This window comes from Mustela nivalis, assembly GCF_964662115.1.
Source record: "Mustela nivalis genome assembly, chromosome: 8".
NCBI classification, from domain to species: Eukaryota; Metazoa; Chordata; class Mammalia; order Carnivora; family Mustelidae; genus Mustela; species Mustela nivalis.
In genome coordinates this window covers 116,705,470-116,722,383 of record NC_139027.1, presented here as the reverse complement: position 1 = coordinate 116,722,383, position 16,914 = coordinate 116,705,470, and the positions used below count along the sequence as shown (strand labels likewise).

Here is a 16,914-nt window from a genome sequence, read left to right as displayed (position 1 = left end):
ACAGCAGGCTTTCAATTAATTCTTTCTTGAATGAAGGAAAGAATGAAGGAGACCAACCTTCCTTGGCCCTATGTTTTCTAAGAAGTCACTCAGAAAGCCAGTGACTAAATGAGACTCATGAGGTCTGGAGCCACTGGGACTCTTCTATACCATCTCTATTTAAAGACATCTCCTTGATGCCATTTAATAAAGCATGTCATTTTAGTAAAGGACATTATGCCACACTCTCTACAGAGTTCTTCACCTTTGTCTGGAAACATTTGTCCCTCTTGCTTTAGTAATCCAGCATAGGAGACAGTCTCTGGGAGTCAGGGAGGTCTTTCTTTCACAGAAGAGGAAACTAAGGCTCAGAGAGGTCAAATAACTTACCCGATATCACACAGATCTCAAATTAAGGGTGATGGCATTCTAAAGATTGTGCTCTTTCTGTTAGCCTACACTTAGTTTCCTGACATGATTGTGTGTGTGTCTGTATGTCTGTGTCTGTGTGTGTCTGTGTGTTGTATTTTTCATTCCCCAGCACTCTTTTCTGCAAATGGTCTTTCTATGCTCTGGGGACTGAGGCACACGTATACACACCCCGAGTCATCACCATCTTTCTTTTATTTATTGCACTGGAGGAGTATGAAATAACACAGGCCTGCTAAGGAATAAGCAAATTCTGGGTAAACTGCATAAGTGGGATTTTTTAAAAGCACACGAAGTAACCCTACAACAATCCATACATTTCAGAATATCATGAGGGACCTGGGGGTTGTGCATGAAGAGGTACGCTCAGTAGCATCTTAGACAAATTAACTGAATTCAAGACCCTTTCCTCTCCTATCATGCCCAGCCTCCTGAATGCACGAACCAAGCTGTAGTGCCTAGGGATGCGCAAGCAAGAGCAACAGAGAGAGAGAGAAGACTTTGATCGAAACCGCAGAATTGGGAGGTCTCTGCCTCTGATTCTGGGTTATTTGAATCAAGGGAATTCATTTGGCCTCAAGCACTTAATCACTTCATGCCTCTTTCTGGTTTTATTCTGAGAATCAAGAGGAAAGAATCATCACAGGGGTTGAAGAACGCCTTTTTGTCTTTCTAGCTGTTGCTTCTGGATTCCCTTACCCAATGCCCAATGCATATGTTTGGCCAGATGGCTGAGACTCTTGGCGGCCAATTCAGCTGCTCAAGAACATGGTTGTGCTTAACCTCATCAACTTGACTCAGCTTTAGTTCATCCTGGGGTGGGAGTGTGCTGCCGATCTGTTTAATTAGTTTAATGAGGGCTGAGGGAACTGGTCCACATTTTGAGTTTGCTGCATAGAGCAAATTGGTTTGTCTTGCTCCCTTCCTGATCATTTCAGTATTCAGTGGGAAAACTGCTTTCATTACCATTTTGGAAGGGGTTTCCACGGCCTTCCTCTCCTGGGAGGAGTGGGGTGCTATCCAAGGTACCAACACGAACTAGAGTCCGGGAACTCGGTTTCTCAAGAGGTATGTTTCTAAACGAAAAGAACACAGGGGACACAACTGAACACGTGCCCACCAGAGGACCAAACTCTCTGATGTAGGACTTCCAAGAAAATGCAGTGTTTGAGCCTTTTACCTAAAGTATGGTCTCCGAAGTGGAGAGCACAAGGAGGTCCTTTAAGATTTGGGATGAAGTGTTAGGATTTCTATTTGTTTCTTTATCTTATTTTGCTATTTATCTAGAGGGATGAAGAACATGTCAGTCTGGATTCCTGGAACTGGGGAGTCACATTATTAAGGGGGTGCTTAATAGGAAAAACTGCTGTTGGCGATAGTTTCAGTGTTCTAGAGCTGAAGCCAAGCACTGAGCCTACTGGAGAGGGGAGCCTCCATCTTCCTCCTCGCTAACCCCAGACAAACACTGTGCCCCAGACAGAAAAGAGACAGGCTGGGCTTGGGTGTTTTGCACACCAGGCTGAACTGAGCATTGGGAATGGGGGCTCTAAGGTAGGATGAATGAGGGCACGCCAATCTGCAAGGGTGTCAGGGGGAGCTCCTGACTTGACTCCACAATGGGGGGAGGATTACCCATCAAGAAGCTCTCCGGAGTAGGCATTGGGGTCTTCCTGAGACCGAGTTACTACCTTGAACTGGCGCCGGAGGAAACCGCCATAGCGCTTCTGGTTGTCCCATTTGAGCTTGGGACGGATGCGCCTCAGGAAGCCCCCATAGCGTTTGTATAGGTCCTCATGGCCCATTTTCTCCCCATCGCCCTCCCCATCTCCTTCCCCAGCAACCTCTGAGCTTCTCTTGGGGTATTTGCGCAGGAAGCCCCCATAGCGTTTGGCCTGTTCCTTGGGCCCCTCCTCATTGGAATCCAGTGCCCCAGCCTCCACGGCATCATCATTCAGCTGGGTGTCCCCCAGCAGCTCAGACTCCCCTCCCTCCCCGAACCTGCCAGAGATACCCCTGAGCCTCTCTGCCAGGCTCCTGCTCAGGGTGTCCTCCTCTGTCGGGGTGCTGAGGAGAAATCTGTTTTTCTCAATCTCCTTCGGGAAGGATCCAGAGCGCTTAGCCAGCTCACTATAGGGTTCCTCCCAAGCGGCCTTGGTCACCAAGTCTTCTTTGCCATTGAGCCCGAAGGTGAAGGGGGTGAAAAGAGACAGAAGGCCTTGGCATCTCTCCCACTCCTCAGCCGACAGCAGAGCAGACTGGCATTCCAGGGAACAAATCTACAAAACCCCAAAAAGACCAGAGTGGTAACATCACCCCCGTTGAACCGCCAAGTCCCGTGTACTCCTCTGCCCCAGTGAATCCCTTGTCCAATGTCAGAAAGTCAAAAGTAGCTGCCCTTACTAAGCCCCAGGCTTCCCACTTTAATGCTCCCAGGGGTGCATGAAGGTAGGGGATGGTGCACCTGTGCACAAGATGAGAGAAGAGACATGGAGAGGCGAAACAGCTTTCCCAGGGAAACATGGCTACGAATGGCGATGCCAACATCCCAAGTAAGATCTTCCCAGAGTGCTCTGTGGGGCACTCACTCATCCTCTGAGCTCCTGATTCCAGAGAGAATACTTGGCTCTCACCCCCTTTCCCAAGTGTGAAGGATGTAATAGACAAGGAAGCCATCCAGGATGGTGGAGAGAACACGTGTGAGGGGTCAGAAGGCTCAACAAACCCCAGGCGACAAAGTGTCTCCTTCACAGGAGTGCTGGGGGAATTCAAATGTGATCACGGTGATGGTCATGAGGAGGACAGTGACAACATGGGACAATTCTGGAACTTGGACCGAGGCAGGCTAACGCCACAAGCCCGCTTGCTTAACCAGGGAGCTCCCCTGTGATGGTCTGCCTCTCAGCAAAGAACAGCTAGAACCGTGTGTTTGGTCCTTCGCATTGTTATTTCAAAGAATCACGCCCATTTTGTGGATGTGGAGAATGAAGGCAGGCGTGTTCCAGAGTCTCGGAGTGAGAAAGTGACAGACCCAAAGCCTGTGCTCTGTCCACCACAACCTTGGAACCTTTAATCTCACCTGTATGCCATCAAGGGAGAAACACGTCGGGGAGCTGGATTCAAAGCAAAGCCAACAAGGCCAGGCCTAGAAATGCTAAGATCCAAGAGAAGGGTCCAGGCTTGGATCTTGTCAACCAGATCCAGGCATTTAGTTGTGGTTGGAAAGACCTCCTCCCACGGGAGTGGCTAGACTAGGAGGTGCCCTCAGCCTGGTGGGAAGAGGCCCTAGAAAGTTGCCATAGGCTGCCCACTCCCAAAGCCAGCGCTGCCTCCTTATTGACCCTCTTTGTTGCAAGGCATCAGTCTCCCTGGAAACCTGTGTCCGTCCCAGGCCTGAGCAAGCCAGGGGTGGTGAAGTCAGAGGTGGGGATAGAAGGGGTTGCAACCTGCAGTCTCGGGTGCCCAGGATAACCCCACAGCAGGATGTGTCTGGCACAGGTGGGACAAGTCTACAGACCAGATGTACAGTGGCCCAAACTCCACACACACACCCCCTTCGGCACACAGGCCCAGGACCTACCAGAGGGTCGACGGGCTTGGGCCCATCCTGGGTCTTCACAGCACAAAGGGAGCACTGGGAAAAGCAGTCCGCCATGACCGAGGGGAGCACGAGGAGGCAGGCAGCCAGCACCAGCCCCTGCCACGCCATGCTGTCTCCTCTCTTCCTGCTGCGGAAGGAGAAAGAGAAGAGAAGGGATATGTGAGCGCCTGCTCTGTCAGTGTCCGGAGCCATCCGGCCAACTCCGCTGGAAATACTGCAAGGCCAATAACCTCATTCCCATTTCACAGTCAGGAAAATAGAGGCCCCAGGAGGCACAGTGGTTGCCCAAGGCCAGGGATCAAGGAAGGGTATTAATGTGCTGAGTACCTGCTACAGGCCAGGAGCTTTCCCCCCATGCTCACACTTATCTGTATAATAGCTCCAGAGGTGGGCTGTGCTGTTTTCATCAGACAGGTGGGGAAGTTGAGGCTCAAAGGGGAAGAGATTGCCTGCACAGCTAGGCAGTGGACAAGCCAAGACTTGACCTGGGTCCGTGAACCTTCAAAACCCACTTTGCCCATCCCCCAAGCCAAAAGACACTCAGCACCTGTTTTCCTGGATTCTCTGAGGCCCCATCACCTGCCTTTGTCCCTACTCCTCAGCTTATCCCCAGGCCAGTCCTTTCTGCCTTGTAAGTTCTCTGGAATTTGCCTTTTTCACCCCAGCACTTCTACTTACTGTGGCCATCTACTTACTGTGGCCACCTCCTCCGAGCTGGCCTCCCTGCCTTCTTGGATCCCTTCTAAAATGCCCTGCTCAGCATGGCAATTCTGCGATCAGATCTGTTAGGTGGGGTCAGGCCTGGACCCCTTTCTAAATTATAGGAACACTCTCAGTCTCATCCCCTACACCCTAAGACTTGGTCCCAATCACATCGAGTTACTCGCAATTTCCCTAATAAATGTATCAGGCCCTGTCCCATCTCCAGTCCTTTGCATATGCTGTTCCCTCAGCCGGAAAACCCTTCCACTCCTCTTCTATTACCTGCTAATGTAGTCCCTACATTAGATGTCACTTCCTCCAGGGAACTTTTCCTGACCTCCGAGGCTGGATAGAATGTTCCTCCTTTGCAATCACCCCAAAACTTGTGCCTCCTCCATCAAAATATTCCACCATTTGGTAATTATCTGAGTCTTCAGGCTTTGGCTCCATGAAGGCAGGAGTTGTGTCTTGTTTTCATCTCTCTCTGCATTCTTCAAACCTGCCAAGCTTGCTTCTACCCCAGGGCCTTTGCACATTCCATCCATGCACCCATCCCCCACCCCACCCCTCACCCCCGCCACAGTACTCTTAGCCTAGATCTTAACATGGTTTGTTCCTTCTTGTAATTAGATGAAGTCAATGTCAAATCGCCAGGGAGCTATCTGCAGCCCCCTGGATTTAAAGCTGCTTCCTGACTCCTCTTCCATCACGCTGCTTTGTTGGCATCAGAGTACTCACCATCTCGTAGGATCCTATGGATTTGGTGTTGGTTTGCTGTAGTTCTTGGCAAGTATCATCGACCCCGCTAGAGTGTTAGCTCCTTCAGGGACCTGTCATGGTTCTGGCTGTCCCTGACCCACCCCTAGCACGCACATGCAGTAAATGCTAGGCATTAGAGTTCATGCATTGCAAATAGTGTGTTAAAAGCTCTTCCTTTTATAATTAACTCCTTATAAAACAAATATCAAGACTCAGTGCCATTCAGAAGGGGGGCACAGGACCATTCTCCCAACTGGAAATAGGGAGTTCTTCTGAGACACTCCTCTCTGGGTGGGAGGCTCCAGGCTCTGCCCAGCCTGGTCTTTGCTGCCAGACACCCATCACACTGCTCTCAGGGACATTGTCCTCCTTCCCTCCTCCAAGTCTCCCGTGCCTGCCTTTGCTGCGAACTGCCCAGTTTGCTCAGGGGATCTAGCGGGTACCTCCCCACCACCCAAGCCCCTCGTTGTAGCTCAGAGGGTCTCCCTCTCAAGCACACAGTAGATCCTCTCCCATCCGCTACCCCTCCCCAGTATGCCTAGTAAGATCCCAGACAGCATTTACCAAGCCCTGCTGTCCATCATCCCATCTACTCCTCCCCAGCAAGGTGCCACTTCTGGTTCAGTGAATCGCCCAAGTCCTACAGCAAGCGGAGAAGCTGGGGAGCGAGACTGTTCTGCTTGACTCCCCACACTTCTGTCCTTAATGACTACCATTTCCAGAGCATTGATTCATTAACAGCTGAACCCTCTGCGAGACCCAGAGGACCCAGTGCCCAGGGCCTTTGACTTGTATATTGTTCTCAATCCACCCACCAACTGTGGGAGGTGGGTATCATCACTTCCACTCTGTAGATGAGAACACTGGTGATCAGAGAGGCTTGACAGATCTCCTGAGGTCACACAGCGACTAAAGAAGAGAACCCAGGCTTCTCTTGAAGCCGGGCAAGTTCTGCTCCCTGAAGCAGGGAGGCTCAGGGAAGAAAACCCAGGGAAGTGGACATGGGTCCATCGTACCTCTCTTGCCCACCCTGGACAGTCTCATGTTCTACCAGCTGCTGAGCAGCGTTGTCCTCCAGGAGAGTAAGCTGGACCTCTCATGTGCATATACAAAGCAGGCAGCTCCTGTTTTCTTCTTTATGGGCGATGGCGATGGTGGGGCTGACCCCTTAGATCAGCAGTGATTTACCTGTCGTGGAGAAGGAGACTACACCACACAGCTCCCCGCCCCTAGGCTTCCCACACAGCTTGGCTGCCAAGGTAGGAGGCCTGATTTGAGATCCTTTTTGTCCCAGGCAAAAATAGCATCAGCAGACTTTCCTTTCATCCACTAACTTTATATTTAATAATTATCCTAGCTGATCAGACGGATGTTAAGTACTCATGATGTTCTAAATGATTCTCATGAATGAATTCATTTCTATTCATCACGACTCTCTGGGGTGGGTACTATTGTCACGCCCACTTTACAGATTGGGAAACTGAGTTCAGACACCTGTCAAGATTCTAGAGCAAGTAAGCGGCAAAGCTGGGATTTGCATCCCCAGTGGTCTGGCTCGAGCCCACTTTCTTAACCATGAGGTACTGGCCAGGCTCCCCCAGTCCACTGCCCACCCCCACCCCCAGCCTCCAGCTTCTCCTTCCAGGCAGCCGCCTCCTGGCTCCTCCAATCTTGCCAATCTGACTGCACCCCTGCTCTGCCTCCCGGCCTTTGAGAGGAACCCTGCCTCTTAGCCAGCTGCTCACAGGCTTTCCCACTAAGAGGAGCTGACGCTGACTAGCATGCACTGCGTGCCAGGCCGTGCTGAGACCCACCTGCGTCTTAACCCATTTGCCTCCTAACAACCCCATAAAACAGGGACTACTATTCTTTCCATTCTACAAGCAGGGAAATGGAAGCACAGAGCTTACGTCATCTGTCTAAGGGATCCCAGCAAATGCATAGCACCGAGACTGGCTGGCTGTGAGCTTTGCCTGTAGGCATGACTGTGCCCACTGCAATTCCAACAAGAGTGCTCCATGTGCCCTGGGCTTTGCCCAAGGGACTCCCTCTGCCTGGAACACCTTTCTCACCCCACCCCCCATCTGCTCCCATCTGCCTCTGACCTGGCTAACTCTGATTTGTTCTTCAAAACTCAGCTTCTTTTGCCTCCTCCAGGAAGTCTGCCTGGATTAACTCCCTTGTCAGACCTCCCACAGTCACCTATGCTGGATCTGTCACATAACTGCCTCTTGTTTTCTGAGTTCCCTGACTGGGGTGGGGGGGGCGGCGGGGGGGACTTCATCTCTGCAAGTCAAAGTTGCTACAGGGAGAGTGTGTGGTGGGTTTGAGGATGACAAGGCGGCCAGGGTGGATGAGGGGGCATGAGGCAGGAGACTGGGGTAGAAAAGTAGACAGAGGAGCTGTGGCCAGATGGTGTGGGCCCCTGTAGGCCAAGGTGAGGAGTCTGCATTTCGCTCTTACGCTATGAGAAGGTAAAGGCCGTCTGAGGACTGATGATGAATGGATGAGTGAACAGCGTGCCCAGCGAGAGCAAGAGCTCCCCCAGGTTTGTTGAGCGGATACAACAGGCCACCCCTGGACGTCTGGGAAACCCAGTCTGAATATTTCTGGATCACGGCTCTGTGCCCCTTGAGAAACCTCACGGGGTCTGCGGTTGTCCAAGACCAACGTTGCTAAAGGAAATGTTGTGGAAACCAGGGAGCCAGGGGAGGGGAGGGGAGAGGAAATAAGAGAAGAGGGCGGACAGGAAGCGGAAGGGGAGGGGGGATGAAGGGGGAGGGAAAGGCAGAAGAAGGAACCCGGTGATGTGCTGAATATTAGGGACTTGATTCTGAGGCTTTGATTTTTTTCCTTGACTTGCTCAAGGTGTGAGCAGAGTTGGGGTTCCTTGGCCCTGGGAAGGACCAAGTCCCTGTCTTCCAGCAAAGCCCCTCTCACACACACCCACACCGCACCGACATAGCCCTGGCCCCCTGAGCCTCAGTGGCTTTCCCAGGAAGAACTGGGACGTTAATGGCATGGGGAACAAGCAGAGGGCTGCCCAGGGAGGGTCAGGGCAGCGATGGCGGGGTCAGGCAGGGTCAGGCAGGGCTGAGGCCTCTTGCTTCCTCCTCCTCAGCCCGCAGCTTTCTCCCTGCACACGGCAAATGTCCAGAGGCTGCAGACCAGCTGCCTGAGGGACAAATTCAGCAAATAGGCACAAGGTGTTTTGCCTTGCATAAGGATTTTTTTTTTTTAATTCCGTTGCCACCAATTTTAACTTGGGATGTTTTTATATTTCAAAATCTTAATTTCTGACCTATATTTAAAAATCAGAAGTTCTGGGGCACCTGGGTGGCTCAGTGGGTTGAGGCCTCTGCCTTCAGCTCGGGTCGTGATCCCAGGGTCCTGGGATCTAGCCCCACATGGGGCTCTCTGTTCATTGGGGAGCCTGCTTTCCCCCCGCTCTGCCTGCCTCTCTGCCTACTTGTGATTTCTGTCTGTCAAATAAATAAATAAAATATTAAAAAAAAAAATCAGAAGTTCTGGAGACATTGGGCCTGCATTGCCATAGGGCAACCATTACCCAAGGGACACGTGCAGCCTGGTCACCACTGTCCCCACCCAGTGGCTTCCCTCACGTCTGCTGCTGAGCACCTGATAGACGGTTGACTGCAGTGCCTTCTCCAATAACTTGGAGAAGGAGCGTGGGGTCAGAAAGGAAAGGGGCGCCTCCAAGTCCTTCCTGACCCAGAAGTGGGATCAACAAGTCCTTAGTTCTGCGGATTCAAAACCCAACCCACCCCTTAGCCCCAGTCTGGGAAAATTACTTGACTTTGTTGTGTCTCCATCTTCTTGGTCACATAGTGGGGCTAATAATAATGTGTCAGGGGGTGGGCATAGGAATTAAGTAAGAGATCATGCACATGGCCCCCAGCCGGGTACCTGGCACGTAGTCAGTGCTTTACACAGCAGAATATGAAGGCTCCATTCAACTCTAAGTCTCTAGGAGGTGCCAAAAGAAGACAAAAAGGAGTGAGAACACATGCCTGCAACACAGTTCAAAGACCAAAAACGAGTTGTTGAATGAATGAACGGCCACGTGTGTAGGGCCTACTGTGTGCCAGGCAGCACCGAACATTCCATATCCACAGTCACATCGGTCCAGTAACGGCCACCACAGCTCAAGAGCCTGCTAGGTGCCAGGCTGGGCGTTCCCACTTTACACACACAATTCTAATCCTCAGCACAGCCCTGGGGGCAGATGTCTTTATACCCTTTGTACAGAGGAGAATACTGAGGCTGGGGAAGAAGAAGTTGCCTGCCAGAGTTCGTTTGGTTTGTCAACGGGAGCTAGGCTTCTGACGAGATCACTCTGGGTTAAAAGTTGACTCTAATAAAGACACGTGAGCCCTGAGCTCTTCCCCAGGCAATCCTATTTCCTTCCTATTGTAGGATAAACAAATTACTGAGCCCTGCCAGATGGGTCCTTTCACCTTTGTTGGGGGATTTGCTTAAAGTCAAGCATCAGAAGTAGCCCTGCCTGCTTGTCAACCAGAAAGGCTAAGAAGAAATGGCACTTGGATGCTCAAGGTGTGTGGGGGCGGTGGGGGTCGGGGGGATAGCGTCGGGCAGGCAGACCCCAGTGGAAAGTGCACATGGCCACCAGGGAAGGAGGGGCCCCCTCCATGGACTGAGTGGGCCCAGGGGCCTCCCCACAGCCCTCCCAAAGAAAAACCCTCTTTACTTGCAGGTCCCTGAAGGACTTCCTCAGCCCCTGCCTCGTGGGCTTTGTGACAGCCCAGGGAAGGAAGCAGAAGCTGGCGGGGAGGAGGGGGGATTCTCCCCTAAGAGGCAAGGAAATTTTGGACCCACCAGCCTCCATAATCACATGATCCAATTCCTTCTACTAATTCTCTTTCTCTATACGTACACATCCTACTGTTTCCATGTCTCTGGAGAACCCCGAGAACACATCCAACACCCATCCCATCTGCTCATCGTCGTAAGCGTAGGGTTGAGACAGGGATCAGAAGCCCAGATGCCCCAACTACAGACTAGCTGGTCTTCCATGGACCAAGTTCGCCCACCCCTGCTTTCATTGCTCTTATCACCATTTTTCTAATTCTGATTATTCTCATTGTTTTGAAGCTGACTTTCTTGAGAAAAATCAGAGAGCAGCCATCCCCCTCCCCAAGCCCTGGCTTCTGGCTTCTTGTCTGTGAAGGGGCCGCATCACCCCCTCCCCTGTGCCAGGGCCGCCCTGGCGACCCCCCCAGGCCCCAGAGTTCCTTGGGAGGGAAGGGACTGCCTTCCCCGCCCACTCATCTCCTGACGGTGATATTTCTATATTGTAGGCAGAGGGCTCAGAGGAGCAGCAAGCATTAAAAAGCCAGCATGGAATAATAATGGCTTGATTTAACATTGCAATTATCTCTCCCAGCACTTTATCGCATATGATTATCCCTATTTGATAGAAGAGGAAATGGGAAAAGGTAGGAATGAAGTCACTTGTTTAAGGTCACAACATGAGTCAGGAGGGAAGTGGAGATAGAGCCCGGGCCTCCCACCCCCAGGCGGTGACTCGCACTGAGGAACTGGGGTTTCAATGACCCTCCAACAGCCTGCCCACGGCCTCATCTAGGAGCCCGGTGCTGCTGCTCTGTGCCGCGGCCACCGCTGGGGCAGGTGCCTCCTTTACGGGCTTGGGTGGGAAGGGTGAGGACCAAGGGACCACGCACCCCAGGGTCCCAAGGGCATGTGTGGCTGAGCTGGGGTTCTCTGAGACCGTAGCATCCCTGCAGAAGGCATAGCTATGGGGCCAAACTCACTTTCAGTCCCATTCCTGCATGTTTGCCCTCAGGAGAATCCAGGAAGCTGGCACCATGAGCCCCATTTTCCAGATGAGGAAAGAAGGTCCCAGAGAGGCAAGATCACCAGGTCGAGGCCGAGAGGCAAGGACACAGCAGAAGCCGACTTGAAAGTCAGTCTGTAGACCCACCCAGATACCGTGCCTGAGGTGTGGGATCACATTAAATGTCCAGCGGACCCTCCCACCAAACTCTCCCGTTCCTGAAGATGAGACTGTTTCTGGAGTTTTACCCTCCCCCACACCCAAAAGCATATAAAGTTCACCACTGCGGGTCTCCAGGGACTGGATCCGGAGAAGTGGCAGACAGCGTTTCTTGTGAGACCTTTAGGGTCATTAACAAAGAATGGACTGTCCGCGGGGGAGGGGCGGGGAGGAGGGCTTGGTCTCGGGTCTCGGATGCAAAGTGAACCCCCGTGCAGTCCAGCAAGAATCAAAGCACAGAACATGGGATACAGCCCTCTCTCCTAGGCCACTTGCTGTTCGAGGACCAGAGTGAAACACGGCCCTGCACTCCATGGTCACGGGGGGGGGGGGGGTATTAACTTTGTTTTTAAAAGAGTGATTTTTAAGAGCAGGAGTCACGTGAAACCCCCGCCCTTTGTTATTTGGCGCCATTAAGGAACGGGGAGAAAAGCAAAGGAGGATGGGCCAGAGAAAGATGGGGACTGAGATGCAGAGAGACAGAGACTGAGAGGGAGACAGAGACAGAGAGGTGCGTGCGCCCCAAAGACGAGCAGAGGCTCTTGTGCACAGAGAAAGAGCTAAAGACACTAGAGAGGCTGGGAGATGATGGAGAACAGAGCAGGAGAGGGGATGGAACAAACAGGAGAAGGCACAGGAGGGAAAAAGGAGGAGGGGAGGGAACAGAAGCAGATCAGGGGAAGACAGGCCGGGAGGGGACTTCGATTCAGCGCGCTGACCTACTGTGTGATCACAGACACCAATTCCTCCTCTTGCCAGGGGACCCGTGGGCCAACCACATAATAACTGCTCACTAAACCCTTTTCAGCTTAGACTGAACTGTCCATTAACAGGTCAAAGAGCCGAACGATGGTAGACAAATAGGTGGTCGATGGTAGATGATGGTAGGCAACCCTACCTAGAGCCTCCCTCTCCAGCCAGGGTGACAGCTGAATGACCTCCAGGAGAAGTCTCCTGAGCCCAAGCCCGTGGCTGTGTCTCATGGATCTAGGCCGTTTACCCTCCTGCCGGGAACATCAATCTGGACTTGGGCTGGGAGCGATTAACGAGACCCAACATCAAAGCACCCAGGACCCGTCTCCCTCTCCAGGGCCTGATCCTGGACTTCCTGTGTGTCTCCAGAAATATTTATTTCCAGCCACAATGGCGAGCCCCGTCTCGGTGAAATCGTTTTAGCCCTTTGTCAGGCGCGGTGAGATGAACCAACATTTATGGGCTGAGATGAGCGAAAACGGTGAGAGAAATCAGCTCGCTGACTGCGCTTTCTCAGACACAGGTTGAAATCAAACCACCAACTATCGATCCCACTTCGAATGATGGAAGACATCTAATAAATACAACAATTGTGCAGGAATGGCCCAAGGAGGGAGGCAGGAGGAGGGGGGTAGGGAGGATCGATCAGGAAGAGACTTCATGATCCCGAGGCAACAGATGAAGAAATGGTCTGTTGGTACGGAGAGAATGGGACGGGGAGGGGAAGAGAGAGTCAGCGCCGCCAACTGAAATACTAGACCTATTTCCCGGACGTGGAGCAGGGCTTGATGGTGTAGGGGTGATAAAGGGTATCATAACAGAGGGGGAAGGGACAGTGAGAACTTGAGCAGTCACTCTGGCATTTATTGAGTATCTACTGAATGCCAGGCATATTACAGTATCCCGTGGGAGTCTCGCAATAACCTTCAGAGGTCATCACTATTATCCATACCATGTGGGTGAGGAAATGAACTCTCAACTACTGTCCCCAAATCACACAGCCAATGAGTGGTGAGACCTGAGATTTGAACCCTCGTCTGGGTTATTGTGAAACACACATGAAGACAAAATATGGACCATTCCCAGCTCCCAGGAGTTATCTCAAGACGCTAATCCCTGTCCGTTTGGTTTAGGGTGATGGTAAATTTCTCAGCTAGCCCCCCCCCCCCAGCCAGTCCCTTTGCCTGCTCTGCTAAAACCTGCTAGGTTCCTCAGGAAGCATGGGGACATCCAACCCCCAGCTGCCGGCGGAGACACACCCATCACACGTCTAGCTCATCTGGGGCAAAGCAGTGGGCTTGAGATCCCGTCAGCAAACGCAAACCTCCCCCAGGCAGCCCAGCTCACCCCAGGGCTGCTGCAACAGCTCCCCCACGCAGATCTCAAAGCCTGGAGATTAATGACCTGCAGAAATAAAACAAAAGGCAAGGTGAAGTGGGATTGAGGGGAGGAAGAAAGGGGGAAAGAGGGAGAGATGGGGCCGTGGGAGGGGGAGGCCGGGGGTTGACATTCTGCAACGTTCGCAATGGATCTTGACTGGAACGCCTGTCAAATTAGAAAGACTTGTACATTTTACCAACCCTTGGAAGAAAGATGGTAATGAAGACTTTCAGTCTGTGGGAAGGGAATTGAAATCAGATCCAATAACCTGAAGAGCTTGTTTCCCCTGGGAAGGTTGGAGGCTTAATTAAGGAATGTTTGTAAAGCTTGGAGAGATTCTAGGTAAAAGGTACCCAGGAAAAATTACGAGGTCACAGAATTTACTATTCAACCTCCATGTCGTCACCAGGCTTTTCTTTCTCCCCTTTTTTTCTTTTCTCTGAAGCTCACCAGCTTTTTTGCTAGAGTCAAACTTCAGGATTCTAGAATACTTTCTTTGAACAAGGATATCTTTACCAGTGAGCAAATGGCTTTCCCATCTGAGCTGCTTTGTCCCTGCCCAACTGGGCTTTAATTTACATGAAAGCAACAAGTCCTTGCGAAGGAAAATTGACAAGAAAAATCCTGTGAAGCCTGAGTCTCCTGACACGCTGTCACTCTCGTTTCCCTGTTCCTTCCCAACAAAATAGCCCCAAACTTCATTTCTGGGTAAATTATGTCAAAGGGAAACCACTCAAGCCAGCACCCTGTCAGCAATTAAACAGGATCGGAAAAAGAATGAAAAGGCTGAACTTGGTTTGTACATTGATGTACATGATACCCAGTAAATGCCAGAGCCCTGAATCTCATTAACGTCCCCCAGATCTTGTTCTCTAAGTCCGGCGAGAACCACTGACCTTTAAAACCACCCTGAGTGGCTCAACTCACTTCTTCCACCCGGGGCATCCCATCCTCACATGGAAACCATGTGTGCCGACCACCGGGGAAGAAAGAAGACCCTGGAGCTAAAACCGAGGGGTGGTACTCTTGAGGGAGAAGAACCCACCTGTTTAAGCCGGGGCTGCGCTGAGAGAGGATTCCAAGAAACCGTCCGTCTCATGCCGACGGATCTGGGGGTTTGTAAACTAACCTCATAACTGTGACTCTGTCTGCCGAATTATCAGACCCAAACCTGAAATCTCCCAGCCCGAGCTCTTATCACCCGCAGGTCCAGAGGACCGGGAAAAACAAATATCATCAAAAGAGAGATTCCCGTGCCCCTCTGGATATTACCTGTGCTCTTCTTTGTCCCTGGGCAGCTTCTGGCCGAGCAGGTCGGAGGGTGGTGGTAGGTGCCTGGGTCAGGACTCGGGGGTCTCCCTGACTCTGGCTCGGGAGGAGGTGCCAAAGAGGCGGCTGTGAGCACCACCAAAGCCCCTCAGAATGGCAGTTCTGGTGCCTCGCCCCCCCCTTTTATGGACTGGAGCCTCCCCCTGTCGCTCAGCCCTTGCTGAGCACAGGCTGCTGGGAGCCAATGGGGAAGTAGCTCAGAGCAGTCAGAGGCACAGACCCCCAGGCCCTTCAACTCGAACTCCCTGGGCCCCACACAATAGGCTTCTCTTCGTGACAGGGGATGTGGAGGAGGAAGGCAGCCGTGCAGGGAGGGGGCTGGATCCTGGGTGTAGTGCTGTTTGTCACTTGAAATCCGGCCACTTCAGTCTTTGATGCGTTTCCAGGAGAGTGTCAGAGAAAAAAGAGAGAGAGAGAGAGAGAGGTAGGGGAGGACAGAGACAGAAAGAGTTGGAGAAAGAAAGACACAGAAAGAAAGAGACAGAGAGATAGAGAGACAGATGGAGACACAGAGAGAGATAGAGTCAGACAGATATGGAGACAGATGGGGACACAGAGAGAGAGAGGCAGCGAAACAGAAGATTCAGAGACATGGAATGAGAAAGAGACGCTGTCAGAGAAATAGGGCGTGATACAGACGAGAAAGAGTTGGGAAAACGGAGACACGCGGAGTGCCAGAGATGGGGCCGTCCAGAGAGATGGGGGAACCGGAGGGAGAGTCAGAGGAAGAGAGAGAAGGAAACCAGGAAAGAGGACAGGCTCGGATAAGGAGATCTAGAGACAGCAGAAGAGGCAGAGAGCCCCCGCCGAGGGAAGCGATGAGAAGGGGAGGGCAGCCGGCGCCAGTGCCCTGTGCCGTGTGCCACGGTAGCTCCATGTGCCGCTGCTCACGCGTGTGCTGGAATGTTTTTGTGTGCACACTTGCCTGCACCCACTGTCGACTCTGGTACATGCCTGGGCTGATGCCAGGCACAACCAGCCCTGGCAGGAGCTCAGCCCTTCCCCGGCAGCCAGGAGCTGCAGTTTACTTTTCTCTGATGGCAACACAAAATGAATGATCATGAAATCCCCCTCAAAATATGGGCTCCGATGTGCCTTTGCCTGCACTCCGGGTGGGGGGCATCCCTACCTCCTGGGAGCCCTCCGTCCACGCCAGCAGCAGCTTGAAGGCTGCGTTCTCATGGCCACAAATACCCTCCAGAGCATTCTGAGGGGGGTGGGCTCTGAGTTTGGGAGAGCACATGCTTCTTGCCTCAGTCCACAGCAGACGCACAGTTTGTGGGGGGAGGCATGACTGTTTCAGAAGACTGGCAGGGGCTGCCCGTTCCCTGGGCACCAAGGCTGTACCAGGCCCTCGGCCAAAGCTGGCGGGTTGCATCCTCACCACCTGGCCCGACAGTGAATATTATTCCCATCTTGCAGGTGAGGAAAGAGAGGTTTCAGAGCTGACAAATGTCCCCAAAGACAGACAGCAAGTTCAGTTGTCAAGCTAGGGAGGAACAGACGCAGGCTGCCTGAGCCCAGAGTCCCCTGCTCACTCCCTCAGCACCCCCGGGTGCGAAGCCCCAGTCTCCCCACGCAGAGGTGTGGGGACCCCGTGCTGTGCTCTCTGGGACTATCCACCCCCCCAACTCCGCCCCCATCCAAGGTAGAACAGGGCTGCAACTCAGAATACTGGAGATGTGGGTTTGCTTCCCAGCTCTGCCAGCTCACCGGCAGACAGAGCTTGGACAAGTTTCCAACTTCAGGTTTAGTCGGCTTATCTATAAAATGGGGATAACGGTCTCTAGCTCATCGGGCTCTTGTAGGGGGTGAAACAGGGTGTGGGCAGCATCACTTAATGCAGCCAATCCTTAACGAGGGCTCCATCACCATCTATCCTCGTGATAATCCCACCGTTCCTGCTCCGGCGCCAGTGTTCTCCATTCTC

At 52.4% G+C, this 16,914-nt stretch overlaps 1 protein-coding gene across 3 annotated transcripts; it reads right to left on the bottom strand.

Moving 5' to 3' along the window:
* Positions 1–522: 522 nt before the first annotated feature.
* Positions 523–15,465, bottom strand: PDYN (prodynorphin). Of its 3 annotated transcripts, XM_082746367.1 has the most exons (4): positions 14,928–15,465; positions 13,623–13,679; positions 3,986–4,133; positions 523–2,684 (listed from the first exon to the last, which is right to left on the bottom strand). In XM_082746367.1, exons 3-4 carry the CDS (start codon positions 4,112–4,114, stop codon positions 2,037–2,039), a joined length of 777 nt encoding a protein of 258 aa, XP_082602493.1. In that variant the 5' UTR covers positions 4,115–4,133; positions 13,623–13,679; positions 14,928–15,465; the 3' UTR covers positions 523–2,036. The 3 variants fall into 3 exon arrangements, with proteins under 3 accessions (XP_082602493.1, XP_082602494.1, XP_082602495.1); XM_082746368.1 differs by lacking the exon at positions 13,623–13,679; XM_082746369.1 differs by lacking the exons at positions 13,623–13,679; positions 14,928–15,465 and adding an exon at positions 9,395–9,456.
* Positions 15,466–16,914: the final 1,449 nt, after the last annotated feature.